This window comes from Vombatus ursinus, unplaced genomic scaffold (genome assembly GCF_900497805.2).
Source record: "Vombatus ursinus unplaced genomic scaffold, bare-nosed wombat genome assembly UNPS02009770.1, whole genome shotgun sequence".
NCBI lineage: Eukaryota > Metazoa > Chordata > Mammalia > Diprotodontia > Vombatidae > Vombatus > Vombatus ursinus.
This window is the reverse complement of record NW_020949548.1, coordinates 8060949-8080878: the sequence shown is the minus strand read 5'-3', so window position 1 is coordinate 8080878 and position 19930 is coordinate 8060949. Positions and strand designations below refer to the sequence as shown.

The 19930-nt window shown below is 38.7% G+C and overlaps 1 protein-coding gene across 4 annotated transcripts in view; it reads left to right on the top strand.

The window, feature by feature from the left end:
* Positions 1-19930, top strand: part of NAV2 (neuron navigator 2) — a 457081-nt gene that overhangs the window by 239678 nt on the left and 197473 nt on the right. For all 4 annotated transcript variants that reach the window (XM_027852625.1, XM_027852624.1, XM_027852627.1 and 1 more), the window contains exons 7-8: positions 9738-10848; positions 14774-14886. In XM_027852625.1, the coding sequence (XP_027708426.1) occupies positions 9738-10848; positions 14774-14886 (1224 nt within the window). The remainder of the gene's footprint in view (positions 1-9737; positions 10849-14773; positions 14887-19930) is intronic.

Here is a 19930-nt window from a genome sequence, read left to right as displayed (position 1 = left end):
TTTGTCTTTCCCTTTACAGCTCTGACGGCCTGTTTTCAGAGTTTCTGGTTTTTTTTTGTTTCAATGGCTACAGCATCATATGAGTCTTATATTTCAGGTGGCCCATCCCTCACGTCCACAGGGGCTGCTGCCGCCTTGTATACCAGAGAGGCAGCCACAGAGTAATAAAAGCACTAGAATGGGAACCACGACACTTGGATTCTAATCCAGCTTGGCCTCTAACCATCTCAGGAACGTAAGGCAGAATGAGAGAGGAACCATCTCTGGGGTTTAGTCTCATACAATCATGGATGTAGAGCAGAAATATGGGCCTTAGAGATCATCTCATTCAAAGAACTTTTTTTCCCCCTCGTCTCTCACCAAGGCTGGAAGCCATTCGCAGGGTCACTCTCGCTGCTCATCCTCATGGGAGTTTCACCTGCTAGGTTTCCTACCTGATCTGGTTCTCCCCATTTAAGCAGCCTCTTGGTCCCCACCACTCTCAAGGGCTCACTGCTCAAGATGGCCCTGGAATGTCAGTGCAGCTTTCTTAGCTTGAAACAACACTAAGACTTCGGGGCCATCTTGTGTTATTGGTGTCAGGCTTTCTGTTAATTCTACATTGGCTTTAGTCCTACACTAGCTGAGAACTTCTGAGCACAAGGGATCCTGCAACCTCTGCCCTCCCCAGGTAGCATTCACAGGAGTACCCCCTCACAAACATCCCAAGACTTTATTTTACAGAAGAGGGAATGGTGTCCTGGAGAGTAGGGACCTGCCCAAGAAGACCTAATTCAAGTGACCTGTACTGCCTATCTCCTCCTTCCAATTAATTATCCCTTCATCTTCCCACCCTCCCTCTTTAGGGTCTTTCTCAGGTCTTCTTTTTCTGTTCTTCCATCTCTTTTCCCTGGGAAATGGGGAGGGGAAGAGGAGGAAGAGGAGAAGCAGGTCATGGTAATGATAAATTTTAGAAAAGGAACAAAGTGTAACACCTTTAAATTAGTTATCACATAGAATCGTGTGGATCACCTGCAGGAAACTTTCAGAGGAGGGAATAGAAAAGATTTATGCAGGATGGGCAGGCATCTGTCAGTAGAGGAAAATTCAGAATTGATGTTCCACTTAAGTAGTGTTGCGTATTATAGTTCGATGTTTGTCTTATCTGAACTTCTTATCTCCCCCAACACTTAACATGGTACTTTGTACACAGTAGTTGCTTAATAGATTTTTGTTGAATCTGTTGAAGCAAAAAGTGCTGCCAAACCACCAACTTTTTGAAAAACCAGCTTCTTTCTCAGAACTGTGAAATAAAGAGCTCATACATTTCAGGTGTCTTGGAATTGAAAGATGAATGCTAAAGGGATTGACCTGGGTAACAGGAAGGCATCCTAAAAACAATCCACCGTCTATGTTGCTATAGTCCATGCCCTTTAAAAAAAAAAACTGGTTTCAATTATTCTAGCAAATTTGCATGCCTGAGATTGACAGCTTGACAAATTATAGGAAATTGCAAACATTTTCTTCAGTCCCAATTATCAAGCCCATTCCCTAAAGAGTTCAGTGGGAGATTTAAGCCTGAAGCCTCCATGGACAGGGGGATTTCCCCTTCCTCAAGGATTGGCTTAGTGTAATAGGAATATTCGTTGGGAGCACAGATCAGCCAGTACACGATACTTTATCCAGTGATGCCTTTTGGCATTTCGACCAGACCACCAACGTATGCCTAACTGAAATGCTGGGAACAAAATAAACTTGGGGCCAGCATTTGCCTTTGGAAAGGTGGGGGGGGGGAAGAGAGAAGAAATGCTTATTTATCCAACCTAGACAGTATTTTCATTTAGAATGTAGTTTGGTTGTTGTAAGTGAAGGTTAAGGCAGATTTCTGAAGAAACTAAACATCATTCCTCTTGGGAGGATTGACCCCTAGCTTTAAAAGAAAGAAGGAAAGGGGGGGAACCCTTTGACTCAAGGTAGCCTCTGGCTCTGGCTCTGGTTAACTGAAACTTTCTCCTCCACACGGATGGTTTGTGTACTGGAGGTAGCATTCATTAGAAAGCACAAGGTTTTGTTTTTGTTTTGTTTTGTGAGGGGGAGTGCTCATCCAAGCAGATACAATAATTTTTCCAAACACAGGATACATGTGAGAAATAAAAAAAAAATCAGGAAAATAAATCTAATTAGTAAATCAAACTCTACAAACTGAAAGGTAGGGTTAATTCTCCCTTCAACCCTGATTGACCCTTTATAATTTATTTTGAATTTAATAATAGCTAGCATTTATATTGTGCTTTGAGGTTTGAAAAATGCTTTATTCAAATATCTTTTTCCATCCTGTTAGGTAGGTGTTATTGTTATCCCTGTTTTACCAGAGATATAAACTGAGGCTGAGATTTCACCTAGTCACATAGGTATTAAAGTGTCAGAAATAAGGTTTGAATTTGAGGCTTTCTGACTTGAGGCCCCTTACATTATCCACTGTACCAGTGGAAGAGATTATATATGACTTTTAAAAAAATGCTTCTTGATCATTTGCAATGTTTTTTCATTTCCCTCCCCCAACCCCTTGCAGCTTCAGAATTTATCTCAGATAAAGCTTTTCAACAGAAAAAAATGTATTTATTTTCTATTCTCAATAGAGGAAAAAATTATATATGTGTATATGTGTATGTGTGTGTGTGTACACATATATGTATACATACATACACACAGATATATACCCTGAGAGATATCAGTGAAAGTAGTTCTATTGATTTTAAAGTAAAACCCTTGGAGTTTCGCTTAATATGTTTCTGGCATTTTTGGAGTTGTGTGTGAATTTCCTGGGGTTAAACATATCAGTTTTATTCATCAATGGTTAAATATTAAGTGAACTTTGAAGGGTCAACATATTTAGAGATAAGGAGTGAATCTGTCAAACTTTGGACTTCCAATGACTTCATAGATTTCCTAGGTAAAATGTACTTGGAGGAAAAGCACTGACCACAGCCTAGCCTTAGGTCTGCTGTTTAGGTATTTGGAAAATAGGGCTCAACAAGGTAACTTCTCTCATTTTACAGATGAGGAAACAAAGTCTCAACGAGATTAAGTGGTTCATCCCAAGTTAGTGACAGGACAAAAAATCCAGTGATCTTTCTGGTATAACATCCTGCTTCATTAACATGGTAAAGGGCACAATAAATTGGAACACTTAGGGAGGGGAATGCTAGCTTTCCAAAGAAAGGATTTGCCTTCAAACAGCAATTTTTTTTTTTTGCAAAGATCTGTGTAAGTGTGTGTCTGTTATTATCTCAAATAGCAGTCAATTTAGTGAGCATCTGTTACAGTTGACCTTGGAAGGATAGCTCATGACATTGAGCTCTTTCTGATATCTAGATATTTAGGGACTCCATGACCACATGAGAGGTCTGCACCTTTTATCAAAATCAAAGAGTGAGTTATCGGAGGACAAGATATGATCCTCAGATCAAAGAAGCTGGCAACATACTTCATAGGGCTTCAGATCTAGAAACCATCAACTCACTCCATTCTAAACGTCATTTTAGCTCTAGTAGCTTTACACATTGGCATGAGTTTCACGTCAAGGGGACATAGACATTAGGTCTTGGAGTCTAAGGAGGCAAGTGGAAATTCTGGAACTCTGAGTTCTCATCCTGATCTTCTCTCTGACTTTCACAAAGCAAGGGATACCCTAAAAGTAGAACAGAAAATATTCTGTGTCTCTATTCCTTCCCATGTGATTGTGAGGATCTATAAATCAGTGGCCAGTTCTCTAGGGTGGATCTGTATTGTACAGATGATTGTAAGTGCTAAGTAAATGCTCTTTGAACATATAAAATTTCACATGAGAAAAGATATTCAAGTAGAGAGATTTTAATCCATGAGGGTAGATGGCTTGTCTCTTAGGAAAAACAATAATAGATACACCTTAATGGAACATCTTTCATACTTTCCTTACTTCTTCCTACACCTTACATGTTCCAAGGAATTCAATTCAGTAAGCATTTATTGAACAACTACAATATCCTGGGCAGCATGTGTAGTGCTGGAGCTTACCTTCTAATAGAGAAAAGAGAAAGTCAACAAATAAATAAGCAAGAAATACGTACTCAAAATTAAAAGTGATTTGGGAGGCTAGAAGGCACTAGAAATTGGTGGTGGGATATCAGAATAGCCCTTGTGTAGGAGGTAACATTGAAGCTGAGGTCTGAAAGAAGTTAGAGATTCCAAGAGGCAGAGGTAGGGGGATTTTATTTTTTTGGTCTTTTCATTTGTGTCAACTCTTCGTGACCTCATTTGGGGTTTTCTTGGCAAAGATACTGAAGGAGTTTGACATTTCCTTCTCCAGCTCATTTTACAGGTGAGGAATTGAAACTGACAGGGTTAAGTGACTTGCCCAGCATTGCACAGCTAGTAAGCTTCTGAAGTCAGATTTAAACTCAGGGATAAGTCTTCCCGACTCCAAACCTGGCACTCTAGCCACTGTTTTCGCAAAGACAGGCAAGAGATGGCTCATCCTCTATGGGAAATAGCAAGTAGGATGGCTTGGCTACAGCATAAGTAAAGGAGATGTATATACAATAAATCAGTAAACATTTTAAGGGTTGTTATATACAGGAACATCTGTCAATGTTGTAACCAGTCGAACTGTAAGTATTTATTTAGCACCTACTATGTGCCAGGCACTGTGCTAAGAGCCAGATATTGAAAGACTTCAAATGCCAAGCAGAGGACTTTATGTTTTTACACTAAAGGCAAGTGGGAGCTACAGAAGCTTCTGGAGCAAGGAAGTGGCATGATTAGATCTCTACATTGGGAAATCTGGCAGCCATGTGGAAGATAGGCTGGAGAGAGGAGAGATTTGAGGCAGGGAGACCAATCAGGAGGCCGTTAGATCTGTCCAGGTAAGAGGTAATGAAGATTGGATTAATGGAATAGACATCTCCATTGGAAGTTACTGACAACAGTGTAACAAAAATCTAATAATTAACCTAATTTAATTATTAAATGAATCTAATAACTAAGCTAATATGGAAACAACCTTAGTCTATGAATCTTCCTTTGAAGTATTACAATACATGGTTACATTATATTATATTCCAGTAATCACATATGAGATTGTAACAGCTATAAATGAGTTCCACAAAACAAACGGAGACTTGAGTCATTTTTTTCAGACCTACCATATTGCTTGTCCAAGACGGGAGGATTGGGATTGATACCATTCTGATTTGAGTGAGAACAGGCTAGGCATGTAAAGCCTTGCTCAGTTCCCTTCACTCCTTGACACAAATACACAGGACTGCCAGGTAGAGCTTGGCACGTTTATCCACCTCTGTAAATGACCACTTTGCCTCTCTTTCTTTTGTGTCCAGTACTTACCTGTTCCTGAAGGATATTGTATTAGAACTTGAACAAACCATTAGTAGTTACAAATATAGTCTCTCCAAATATATAGGTTCAATGATGCAAAGTGAAGTGAACTGAACCAGGAAATCATTATGCTCAGTAGTAGCAATGTCATATGATAATTAGGTGTAGATGACTTACCTATTCTCAGCAATACAATGATCTAAGACAGTTCCAAAGGACTCATGATGAAAAATGCTATCTGCCTCCAAAGAAAGAACTGATGGAGTCTAAATGCAGATTGCAGCATACTATCTTTTACTTTGTGTGTGTGTGTGTGTGTGTGTGTGTGTGTGTGTGTGTATTTCCTTTTGGTCTGCTTTGTTTACAACATGACTAATATGGAAATGTTTTATATGATCGCACATATATAACCTATATCAAATTGCTTACCATATTAGGGAGGGGGGAAGTGAGAGAAGGAGGGAGAAAATTTGGAACTCAAATTTTTTAAAAAAAAATGAATGTTAAAAATAATCTTTACATGTAATTGAGGAAAAAATAAAATGCAATTTAAAAAAAATATTGTGTATGTTCAGGAGTTCAACATCAGTTACCATGATCAAATGGCCTCTAAGAAAGTGCTAGTTAGGCAATTAATTAATTACCCCATCCATTTCCAAAACAGACTCTCACATGCTCATCTCATGTGGCTTCTATTAAGGGTATGTAATGACATGCAGTCTAGAAATCACAGAGTCACTGAGGAAAGAGTAGTCAGTTCCTCATAGGCAAAGAGTGGTCTCCAGAGACTTATGGCCATTGATTTCATGATGTCATAGTCCACATTCAGTATCACATTATGATACCATTAAGTCACATGGGAACTGTCATACTACCACAAATTCTAGTCAAGACAATATTGGAGACAGGGCTTGTCAGTGACACTGAAGTGAGAGCAGGACTGATGTGTTCAATCAACAAATATTTATTTCATAGCTATTATGGACCAGGTTCTGAAGATACAAAGACAAATGTGAAACTTCTTTGCCCACAAAAAGCTTACATTCCATCAGAGAAACAAAGTGGGCGTATACCTACAAAAATAGACCCAAGGTAGTTGGGGAGAGGTGTGGGGGAGGGGAGGTGGTGTAGGGGAAGGGAGAAACAACTGGAAGGAGCAGTCAAGTCTTCATGTAGAAAGCAGCATTTGAATTGACTCTTGAGGGGAACTAGAATGCTAAGAGATGGTGAGGAGTGCTTTCCGTGAGGGATAGCCAATGCAAAGGCACAGAGATAAGAAATGGAGGGTCATGTCTGAGGAAGAGGAGAAAGATAGAGCATGTAGAGGAGAGTAACATGGAAGAAAGCTGGAAAAGTAAACTGTTCAACTGAAGGTCTGCTCCCTGAGGGAGTGGCTTTACCGTCTGCGACACTGAACGCGATAGGTGATTCCTCTTGAAATTGGTGATCTGAGTTTTTTGAATATCAAGTGTCCTGGGGTTCAGTTATTTATATTTGTAAAAAAATAAAACAAACAAACAAACAAAAAAAAAGTCTCTTGGGAAACTTGCCCTGCCCCATTAATTAATATTAATCTAATATTTAGAAATAATCATCAAACACTAGGAAAGCCTTCTGCTTGTGTCAAATTTGGGTTTTTGGTAACCTCTTGTGTTTCCCAAAGGAATTATTTGTTTTCTTGGCTTCCCAAACTCACAGACCCTGTGGTCTGAATGCCCATGAGGTTGTCATCAGGGAACATCTAGCCCCCTCCCCTTAAAACCCAAATCACCAGTAAGTCGGGAAGATGTTTTCAAACATTGGGAGGTCTGTTTTGGATCACACCCGAGCTATATCTTCCCGGAGCCTCTGAAAATGAAGTGAAGCAGTTCTTATGCGGTTACAAGAGCTCCATGATTTACAGTGTTGGACTCACCAGACTGCTCTTGCCTCTGAAAAAGCCCAAGCCCTCAACAGCCGTTTATTTTTAAATTCTAAAAAGCAGCTCTATGTACGGTGTACTTGGTTGCTAGAGGGCAGAGAAACATAGGTTTAAAAAAAAAAAAAGGAGAAAAATGCCGTTAATCCCCAGCAGGCTCCTGGGCAGTAAAGCAGTTATGGATGACAAAAGTTAATTAGAAACATGAGCAGTTTAACCGAAAACATTTGTGACAATTGGGAGTGCAGCGTCTCCAGAAGGGTAAGTTCTCAAAGACAAACATTAATGGAGAAAGTGACTGCTGCTAGGTAAGTTACTTAATTGCTATCTTTTTTTTTCAGGCTTTGTCTTTAGTTGCTGAACTGTCTATATAAAATGAAGAAGATTGGTCTTGGGGTCCGGGCTGTGGGTATCTATGTCAGAGCAGGGAAAGCGGAGAATTTGGGCTGAGTTAGGATGCCGGCAGTAACTGCCACCAACCTTTCTTCCAGCTGGATTCACTTAGGAGACAGAGATGTATCATTTAAGTTTGCCGCATAAGGAGACTGTAATTTTATTTTTTTTTATTTAAAAAAAAAACTGGTTAGCCTCTGTCTGTAATGGAAATCCACGTTTGAAAACATACTAATGCAAGTAAACTCCGGTTCTTATTTGAAAGGATTTTGTGGCTTTAATGACGGACCAAAAAAAAAAAAAGAAACAAACCCTTTTTCAAGGGCAGTGCCTGCTAGGAGCCAAGGGAAAGCTTTTGCCTTGGGATAAAGCAATGTTCCTCATGTTCCTCTGCTTGTGACGGAGCCATGTGGACACGTCCAGCTCTTACCTAGCTTGTTGTTGAAGGCAATCCAGTTTGATCCCAGAGCCTGTCTAAAAGCTTAAGCGGAGTCAAAGGAGTGTGTATTTGGTATCTTAGCAAACTTCTTGTTGGGGATTTTTCCCTCTGCTGAAAACTGATCTAGGAATACTTTCTCCTTTCACTTTTTGGACTGATACCAATAAAGAGTATTTTTTTTTCTTTTTACTAGAACTGTGATTTCATTTCTATAGGGAACTCCCTGTGAGGAAACTCCCTTCACCAATGCAGGTTGGCACTTATTCTTGGAGAGTTATTGTCTTAAAAAAGGGAAGAAAAAATGGGAAGGTTTGAGCTATTTGTATGACTTGATATTCAAAAATGATATTCAAAAATATTTTATAGTCAACTTTATAACATGATTTTTGAAAATGCGGGTTTACCTTCCTAATTATACTCTTTTTTTTAACTAGTTGGAAGTGGGGTGGTCCTAGACCCCTGATTTTATCAGTGTAAGGAAAGTCTAGTATGGGAACTCCGGCAATGTCACAGAGCAACTCTTAGAGTTCTTTAGAGCCTTAGAAAGACTCCAAGAACCTTAGAGCTCTTAACTTAAAGCCTTAGAAAGTAGCCTGAGGCACTGAAAGGTTAAGCGACATATCTTTGGTCACCCGGGCATAGATGGACAGAAGGACATTGTCCATCAATGTGTCTGAGGCAGGGATTGAACTCAGGTCTTCCTGATACCAAGGTCAATTCTCTATCCGTTATGCTACATTGCCTCTCAGTTGTGCTTCATGGAACCTGATATCAAAATTAGTGCGCATTCTTTAAATATGTATGAAAAATGGTTCAGGATATGATCCAGAACAAATTAGATATGGGGGAGGGGCAGTCTAGCATTTAAAATTTAACTCAGATAATACATAAAGTAGATAATTTAGATGTAACTTTGTTCAGATCTTGAAACATTTGTCATATAGTACTTCAATTTCAAAAGATCTGTGATTGCATCAATCAATTAAGCATTTATTAAGCACCTATTATGTACCAAGTACCATCCTTGATACAAAAAATACAAATATAAAGAATCAAGTCATCATTACTGCAGAATAATTAGTAAGAAGAGGAATACAGATAAATATAAAGTAGTTAAGTCAAAGATAGTTGGGAAGGGAAAGTGCTACAAATCAGGGGATCAAGAAGGGTTTCATGTAGAAGACCGTAATGGAGCTCAGTCTTAAAGGAATGGAGGAATTCCAATAGTTGAAGGCATAGGAGACAGACAGAATGAAATCACTGTGGGTACTACCTCCGTCAATGCAGATTTCAACCTCTCCCTACTTAAGTAGGTAGTTTTATGAGCTGCTCTGATCAGATAGATTTCTCACCTGATGGCCAGCCCTCATTGAATTTGGACTGGTTCTCAGATTATAGGCACACTGGATCCATTATTGAAGTCATTCAAGTTTGTTCAGATTAAACAGAGCATGTGCTCCACCAGAGCAACTTTTGAGGCCCCAGGGCCATTTCCATGCCATAATGAGGAATAAGAGAAGAAATATTTTTGGATGGCGATATTTAATATTGTGTAGAAATAACCTCTTTGTAGTTTATCTTGATGTAAAGAAGGATTTACAGTTGTGTGTATGTTTTTCTCCCCTGTTTCTCCAGAGCCATCAGAAAGCCCCACCTCCTCACACCCAGGGATGAATGAAAATGCACCCGCCTCATTTCAGAGCAGCAGCAGTCCCACTTCCGTTCATTGCAACAACTCTTCAGCCATCCCCCAGCCAGGCTCAGCTGCAAAACCCTGGCGAAGCAAATCCCTTAGTGCTAAGCACACTGCCACGTCTTCCATGCTTTCTGTAAAGCAGCCGGTGCCAGAGACACCCAGACCCCCTCCAGAAAACATCAAGCCAGCTCCCAACAACCAGAAATCGATGCTAGAGAAGTTGAAACTCTTCAATAGCAAAGGGGGTTCCAAGACAGGGGAGGGGCCAGGCTCCCGAGACACCAGCTGTGAGAGGCTGGAGATGCTTCCCAGCTTTGAAGAGAGTGAGGAGATAGAGGCTGCCAGTCGAAATATCCCCACTACCAGTCCAGCTTCCAATAGCCCCAAAATTGCACTCAAGGGAATTGCACAGAGGACATTCAGCCGGGCCCTGACCAATAAGAAGAGTTCCCCCAAAAGCAATGAAAAAGAAAAGGAGAAGCAGCAACGGGAGAAAGAAAAGGAGAAGAGCAAGGACGCTATCAAAAGAACATCTGTCACGGAGAAGCCAGATACGAAAGAGGAACCAAAAGACGAAGCAACAGGAACCACTACCACAGAGATGCCCAAAAAGTCATCGAAGATCGCCAGCTTTATACCCAAAGGAGGGAAGCTCAACAGTGCCAAGAAGGAGGTGCCGACCCCCTCCTCGCACAGCGGAATACCAAAACCAGGGATGAAAACCACACCTGGGAAATCCTCAAGTGCCCCACCTCCTTCAAAGGAAGGGGAGAGAAGCCGTGGTGGGAAACCTAACTCAGGGCTGTCCCATCAAAGGACTCCGCTGGACAGCAGGCGCTCCAGTTCCTCCTCCAGCTTAGCCTCCTCAGAAGGGAAGGGGCTCGGAGGAATGGTGACCTTGAACAGCAGCAGCAGCTGCAGCCAGACTGTCAATGGGCCATCGGGTACCACCCAGACAACAGGAAGCAATACTGTCAGTGTTCAGCTACCTCAGCCCCAACAGCAATACAACCATCCCAACACTGCAACAGTAGCGCCTTTCATGTACAGGTAGGAAGTCATTCCTTTGCGACTTCTTCATTGGTGAGCTAAGGTCATTGGGTTGTTCCTTAGGGAGGCCGTTCAGGGTTAGCTTTTTCTGTGTACCCCCATGGCACCTAGCAGAAGGTGATACCCAGAGCAATCATTCAATAAATATTGGTTAGAATGAAAGAAACTTTTTTGACGTGTAAGTCTTTGCCTTCCCACTACATGTATTATAACTTTTAAATCTTCGTAGTCAACTGCTACAACCAATCAGCAAGTATTTCATGAGTGCCTACGTTGTCTAGAACTGTTTAGGAAGCTATGAAGGATACCAATAAAGAAAAAGCAATTTTTTATGCTTATAATTTAAAGATACCTCAAAGCACCAAGCTATCAATTGAAAAAATGTATATATATATATATGTGTGTGTGTGTATATATGTGTTATATATATACACACATATGTGTGTATACATACGTAACATATATAGGTACGTATACATATCCATGTGTATATAAATATACATATGTATAGACATCCTATATGTATACATAGGCATATCTATCTGTAATCCATAATGCAAAAAAAAAAGCAGGATAAAGTTGTTTTATTTCAAAGTAATACCAGTTTCCAATGATTTGTTCTTAAAATTCATTGGTATAGATAGGAGAAAGAAAACATTTATTATCAAATATATTTCTTTGTAAATTGATACGTCTGGTCCTTCTAGTGTTGAGAGTTTACAATCTTTTGTGGAAACGTTATTAACACCAAAGAGAAAACATTGCAATCAGTCAAGTGCCAGATTGTGAGGAAGAGGGTCTAAAAGTTTCTTCCTAGGTTTCAGACACTTCGAGGGCAGGGGTTGTGTCTGATGCATCTCTGTATATCTCTGCAGCAGTCAGGTTCTAGGCAGTTGTAAGATGCATTTTTAAGTGCTCTCTAATTTTTGTTGACTAGATGAAGGCATGATTTAATGACTCAGAATGATTGAAGTGTTGCAGTCATTCCAAGATGGTTCATTGGGATAGGATATGCATCAGGCAAAGATTCATTCCTTTCAAATCACATTGAAGAAACCTCTCGAGGGACGTTGGAGAAAGCATTGGGTTCAGTGGGAAGGAGTGTTTAGTGATCAACTAGACCAGAGACAGGTAAATAGAATTTAGTTTTACCACATAGAAGAGTAGTAACTAATAACTCTAAGTGCCTTCAGTGGATGAAATGTCAGGCCTGGAGTTAGTTCAAATCCAGCCTCAGACACTTACTAGCTCTGTGACCTTGGACAAATCACTTAGCCCTGTTTGCCTCAGTTTCTTCAAGTGAGTTGGGGAAGGAAATGGCAAACCATTCCAATATCTTTGCCAAGAAAACCCCAAATGGGATCACAAAAAGTCAGATGTGACTGAAAATGACTCAACAATAATGAGTACCTCTGAAATTGGTATATAACTTTTCCCTTACAAATCCAATCCAAGAAGTATTTGTTAGGTATATACTGTGTGCAAGTCACCATGTTAGCTGCAGTCAGACAATAAACATTAATGAAGTGCTTACTATATGGCAGACATTGTGCTAAGTGTCAAGAAACACAAAAGCAATAAACACACACACACACACGTATATACACCTACACCCACACCCACACATAAATATATGTATGTGTGTGTGTATATATGTATATATGTGTGTATATATGTATATACACATACATATACACACATATATACATATATACATACATACACACGCATGTGTTTGTATACATATATGAAAGTTCCTGACCTCAAAGAGCTGGCATTCTCCTCTGAGCATACAACATATAAAAACACACATGCCCGCATTTAAACATTGGTTTTTATGTTACTATGTTACTGAACAAAGAATTCCAAGTCTTTTTTTACTCCCTCTTCCTTTGTACTCATGTAAGTTTATAAAAGTTTCACCTGACTGGCAGCTAGAAAGAATGACTATGGTTTGGGATTCTCATAGGGAAAAAAAAAAACCCAAACAAGAAAGCTTTGTCAGTTGGCTAAGTGAGGGAAATGGACAGACCTTTTGTCATTGCTTTTTGTCTCTCTCTTCTCTTTTGCTATCCGTCTTCCCCTTCTATGAATGACAAGACTAAACTTATTAGACATGAGATTGTCATCTCTTTATTAATTCAAGTAATATGTTCAGCAAGCCAGACTGAAAAAGAATACAAATGCTTAGATAATGACTCACTGCTGATCTACAGACAGTGTTTGAATACCAATATTCTGTGAAGCATGAAGGCAGCTGCATTGCCACTCATAAAAATATTATAACTAATAACATATTGACAGTGTTGAAGGAATGCATGTATATGTTAGCATTTGATCTAAAACCACACAATTCTACTTTTTTTTTCAAAATGGCAGCATTTAAAAAGAGACCATTACAAATTATACAGAAACTCCAGTTTATTTTTCTAAAATTGTTTTTACCAGGATTATTTTTAAAGTCATAAAACATATTCCAAGATTACTGGTTGTATAGTTATAAGTACATATTTAATTTCAAACTTAAAAGAGAAGGAAACCATTTAATAGATAAGATCTTATGAATAATAATCAAGACAGAGGGACAAACTTCCAATTCATTCAATCAACAGACATGTATTAAGTGCCTACTACATGCCAGGCACTGTTCTAGGCATTGGGAATACAAAGACAAAAGCAAAAGTCTGTGCCCTTGAAACAGCATGCAATTTTATCTTCCAATTTATCTTTTCATTTCAGTGTGCCTCTTGGATTTCCGTCTTTGTTTCTTTAATATATTGGCCTCTTAAAGGTAGAGAATCACTCGCTTGTTGGAGCCACTGTGCTCTGTACTGCCTAGTGCAACTTTTGAGTGTGCAATTACAGTCCATTGATGTTAAATCTGGAGAGAGCCGAAAGTACTTGAGAATTTATGTATAATCACATCCATCACTCTCAGGCCAATTGTGATTGGGAAGTCAGCCAACTTAGTCAAAAATTAGCATCGTAGAATACTTTTAAAGATGCAGTTTTAATATTCACCAGTCCATACTCCAGCTGAACCCTTTCTTCATAAATAGTGTATCAGACTGCAATAGCACAAATTGACATTGGTAAGATGAAAATTAGTGACATTTTACTCTGTGCGTATAAATTCAGGATATACCTATTTGTATTTGTGTATTTATATATGCTGTTCCTAAGTGAACAGAGGTGTGTATGTGTGTCATATAAATGTACGTGTGTTTATACATATATCATGAAAAATTGTTCAGTTTCTTGAAGGGCACAGTGCTGTCCCTTATGATTTATCGCAAAGATGAGAAAATTTTGAAAGTAGTTATTTGGAGAGAATATTGATTTCAGTCAAGTGCTGAGATAATAATCAAAGACCCCTTCTATGTCAAAAATTTGGAACCCTGATTCAGACCTGGATGGCAAATACGCCTGCTCTGAAAGCATTCTTGATTTGTTTTCAAATAACCCCTTCAAGGAGATGTCATGTCAGGTGACAAATTTAAGGTGCTTGTAAATGAAGTTGCCTCTTTTCCATGTCTATGATTGACTTCCTTGGCAAGGCTGATCACTTATAAGTTGGTATTTGGTGTTGATGTTATCCCCACCAAGCATCTCATGTCTGGCAGAGTTGATTACCTTGTTCAAAATTCAAAGAAGCATTTCAGTACCTCATATGAGGGATTGCAGGCCTTCCATTTGGACTATGAATATTTAATCTTTTACAGTTCAGTGACTGTTTCCGTTTCTAGGACATTGCTCAACATGGGACTAATGAATTATGTAAAGTCAGTCTGCTGGTCTCTTTATTCGAATGTGTGCCGAAATGGTAACAGAGTAGGTTGTGCAGATGTTGTAGGTGTGATACTTTGGGGATGCGACTACCTCTGTCTCTCTTGATAAATATGTCTGGTTTGATTTGTGTATAAAGGTCACAGACAGACAATGAAGGGAATGTCACCACAGAGCCCAGCACAGCAGGAGTGAGCATGGAGCCAGTACTCTACACCAAGAGTGGACAATCTGGCCTAGAAGAGCTCGCTGGTAAGTCTTCATGAGTTGGGGAAATTCTGAGTGTCTTGGTCGTGAGACATGAGATAAAGCTACCAACAGTAGGAGAAAAGACAAGGGAAATGAAGTTTTCTGAAATGTCATGAGGCATGCCGTGAGATGTAATATTTAGGTTTATTTTCCTTTCCTTGCCTATGATTCTCCTTTCCATCCTTTTCCTTTTTTCTTTCATTTTCTTTTCCTTCTTTGTTTCTTTTTCCTGCCCTGCCTCCTGTCTTTTCCTTCCTCCCCTCTTCCTTTTCTTTGTTTTCCTGTTTTTCTTGCTTTCTTTGTTCTTCCTTCTTTCCTTTCCCTGCCTCACTTTCTTTCTCTTGTTCCTCTTTCTTCCTCACTTCCTTTTCCTTACTTCCTTCCCTTTCATTTTATTTTTCTTTCTTGCTTCCCTCTTCATACTTCCTTTTCTTTCATTTCTTTCATTTCTTCCATTCTCTTCTTTCCCATTTCCTTCCTCCTTTTCATTTTTTTCCTTCCCTCCTTTTTATCATCCCCTCTCTTATTTTTAACCTTTTTCTTCTTTCCTTCTCTTTATTCTTCCTTTCTGTCCCTTCTTTTCCTTTTTCTTCATTTCTTTCCCTGTTTTAGACTTTTTCTATTTTCTTTCTCATTTTTCTTCCTTTCCCTCTTTCCACCAGTTTCTTCCTCTTTCATTTCTTTTTTCTTTCCTCCTTTTTACTCTCCCTTCTTCCATCTTTCCTTTTACCCTCCTTCTTCATCCTCCTTTCCTTTTCTTTTTGTGTTTCATCTTCCCCTTCTTTCCTCTTCCCCTTTTTCCTTCCTAACTTCTATTCTTCCCCATCCTCTTTCCCTCCTTCTTTCCCTATGTTGTTCCTTCCTTCTCTCCTTTCTTTTTTCTTCCGGTATTCCTCTCTTCCTTTCCTTCCTCTTCTTTCCTTTCCTTCTCTCCTTTTCCTTCTTTTCCCACTTTTCATTAGCCTTCCTGCTTTCTCTTTCTCCTGTTTGCCATAATTGTTCATTATCCCCTGCATCTTACTGAAAGCTAATACCATCACATTCAGTCTGCCATCTGTTGTCCTGATATTTGCATGTAAATTTCCTAATTACTGACTTTTTAAAAAATGAAAGGGAGTAATGTATAACAAACTTAGAAATGTAGGTTGGAGCCAAATTAGAAAGGGCTTAAATGTCAAATACAGGAGTTTGTGTTTGTTCCTAGTGGTAATAGGGAGCCACTGGCATTTATTGACCTGGAGAGTAACGAGATCACACTTATATTGTCTATACCAGAACTCCCAAACAAAATGAAACTTCAGAAAACCCCCAGGTTCCATCATGGGCCTTTCAAGGTTATAGGAACTAATTAATCTTTGTTACTTATCAGGAGGCCCTGAGAATGGGGACAGAAAAAAACCTTTCTTACAAATGAAGATATAGAAATAACAAAGATGAATATACTGCAAGCTGCATTACCAAGATACTGAATGGTACTGTCACATTGGATTAAACTGATAAATAGTATTCTTGAGAGCAGAAATTAATGCCGTGTGTGTTCAGAAGCGGATAACTGAAAGCATTTCATCAACTGCAGTGTTCATGTCTTTGGTTATGTAAATGTGGGATTTCTCTTAGGTTCATATAGTTTATCGATCAGTTCAATGGAAAACATATCTTAGAATTATACAAAAGTAATAACAATTAAAACTATAGGAGGTGGTGTTTATATAGCAGTTTAAGGCTTGTAAAATGCTGTATCTGCATTCTCTCACTTGAACTTCACAATAACACTATGGTGTAACTTTAGGTATCATTATACCCATTTTACACTCAAAGAGGTAAGTGACTTTGCCCAGTTATTCAGTATCAGAGTAAACTTTTATGGTTCAGATTATGTATGCCATTTGGCTACTGAGTTACATTCACAAGCCACTAGGCTTTGGGGAAATCTCATGATTCAAACATATGTTTATTAAGTATTTATTACATGAATGTACAGTTATTCCTTCCACATTGTGACTTTCCCCATCATGGTTTTGATATATCGTGAGTCATCATAAAAAATTCAATGGGAATTTTTTGATAGTTTTGCAGAAGCCACAGACAACACGCAAAGGCTAACAAACGACACAGAGCCTATGATCAAATAATTAACCCAAATTCTACGGTAAAGTGGTGTAAACTCCTCATCAAAGAAAAAGAAAAAAATCAGATTTCTTCTCTGGTACAAAGGGAAGGCCAAAAAAAATTTTACATGGATTTTCCAGATTGTGGGAACACTGTGCTCCTGAGACCCCACAATATGGAAGGGATAACTGTAGGTGTAGTTAGTGTTGGAGAAACGAAGATGAGTAAGAGCTGATCACTGCCTTCAAGATGTTTCAATTTAATGAGGGAATGCGACATCAGGAATACTTAGCAGATATTGAGTGACTGTTGAATGAATGAGCCGATAATATAGAGGAGCACATTCAAAGCACTTAGTGAGTATAAAGGACCATGAGAGTTTACAGGAGGGAGAGATCACTGGGTTGGGGCCATCATTGCTGCCCAAAGTGACCACCCAGGAGAGGCAGGTCACTAATGCCCTGAAGCAATGGCAGCTTCAAGACTTGGAAACCTCCCAGTCAGAAGAATTATAGCAAATATTAAAATATAGCTCTTTAGCTAAGGAATTCTGTGATATATGGATATTATCATTGCCAGACAAGGGAAGCAGACACTTTTTGGAGCAATTCTGTCCTATTCCATTCATCAGTCAGTCAGAAAGTATTCTTTGATGATGCGTAGGACTGACTATACATGAGGTATAATATAAAAATTGGACGCAATTTCTTCCCTCAAGGAACTTACAATCTAACAGGGACAAATACTCAATTCATATTTTTGTATACATACAAATAAAAATCATCATAAGTTAATGGTCACAAAAGGAAACTAGGTGGCACAGTGGATAGAGCAAAGAGCCCTGGAGTCGAAAGGACCTGAGTTCAAATCCAGCCTTGACACTGGATGTGTAAACCTGGGCAAGTCACTTAACCTCAACTGCCTCCAAAATTAATAATAACAATAATAATAATCATAATAATCATAATAAACTAATGGTCAGAAGTTCATTTTCTTCAGCAGGAATATCCATTCATCCAACCATTCATTCAACAAGCATTTGTTAAATATTTCCAATGTGTCAGATACTGAACTGGGGATACAAAGAAAGAAACCAAATAATCTCTGCCTCCCAGGAACTCAGAATGAATTTAATTAAAGGATTATCATTTTTCCTCCTGGTTTATCATCATAACAAATGTTCAGTGCACATCTTGGAATTGCCAAGAATGGTCAGTAACACTTTGGCAATCCTGCAAAGATAAAATGTTGCTGAATTGACAATAAAATAAATGCAATTAGTGGTATAAGAGGAGGACAAAAAATATATTCTTTTGAAGTGATTTGGTGGTTAAATTAGAACTCCATTTGTACTTTAACAGAATACATTTGTTTTAAAGACTATGTTGGAAAATGTAAGTTAACTCATTTCTCATACTTGAGAAAAGTGCCTTCCAAAATTCTTACTGTTATGAACAAGGGAAAAACTAATAAATACTTGAATTGATTAGTCTTTGGAATGTAATATTTATTTCAGATATAGAAATAAAATGTTATCTGCTATTTCCAGAGAGGCAACTATGGGGTAGTGGATGGAAAGCTAGTCTTGGAACCAAGAGGTTGTTATTCATTCGTTTCATTCATGTCTAACTCTTTGCAGCTCCATTAGTTTTCTTGGCAACTACTTGGAGTAGTTTGCCATTTCCTTCTCCAGCTCATTTTACAGATGAGAAAACTGAGTCAAACAAGGTTAAGTGACTTGCCCAGGATCACACAGCCAGTAAATGTCTGAGGCCAGATTTGAACTCAGGAATATAAAGTCTTCCTGGCTCCAGGCCCAGTTCTCTATCTACTGAGCCACCTAGCTGCCCTGAATTCAAATCTCTCCTCTCAGACATGTTGCCTATGTAACACTGAGTCACTTAACCTCTGATTGCTCTATACAACTATTATAGACTATTAATTGCATCCCCGGCCTATAGGACTTCCTAACATGCCTTGCCCTTAAAAAATTATTTTTTAAAAGATTATTTAATCTATTACTCAGTCTTCAGACAGGGCTGCATTTGCAGCCAAGACAAATATTATCTTGTCCTGCTTGAGAACAAAAATTCCATAACCTTCCCTAATAGTGTGTTCCAGTAGTTAACCTTGTGGCCTGTGAGAAAGTTCTTACCTTATATCCAGTGTAAATTCCACTTGTTAGAATGGAAACTCATTTCTTCTAGCTCTCTTATGTGGAAATAGAAAACTGTTTGCATCTATTCATTTAGTGATTCCTCTGTCATTTTACTGCCAGCTTAAATAAGCCCCTCCTTCTCTTTCTTTCATTAATAGGTTGCCTTTTGATTCTTTCAAAGTAGTTTCTATTATTTTCCTTCCATTTTAAAACTCTTCTCACAGTGTGATGGCCCAAACAGGACATTGAACTGCAAATGAGACCTGACCAGTGCTAATTACAGACAGCAGATGTCTGCTTTGATTAATATTTGCTTTTTATTCCCCTGTTAATAATATTTCTCATATATAAAGTGCTTTAGGGTCTTGATAAACACTTTCTTTGTAGGAACTCTGTTAGAGAGTGCAAATATTGTTATCCTCATTTTTCAATTTAAGAAATTGAAGTAAAGTGACTTGCCCAGAGTCACACAGTTAGTAATACAGGAGATGGAACTTGAACCAAGGTGTTATGAGTTCAAATCCCACTTTTTTTTCACTGTACTACCCTCCCTGATTAATATGTTCAATTCCAGTATTGAACTTCACACAAGCATGTTTCCTACAAAAAAACCTATGCAAATGAATGAAAAATGATCCTAAATTTTAGTGAGTCTATTTTTTTTATTACTTGCTGTCTTCTGCTTTTACCACATACCTCACTCAGTACCAGAACCCTCTAAAATTGGAAACTTGAGCTAATCACAAGCCTCCACCTTTAAAAATAACGAAACTAATCAGA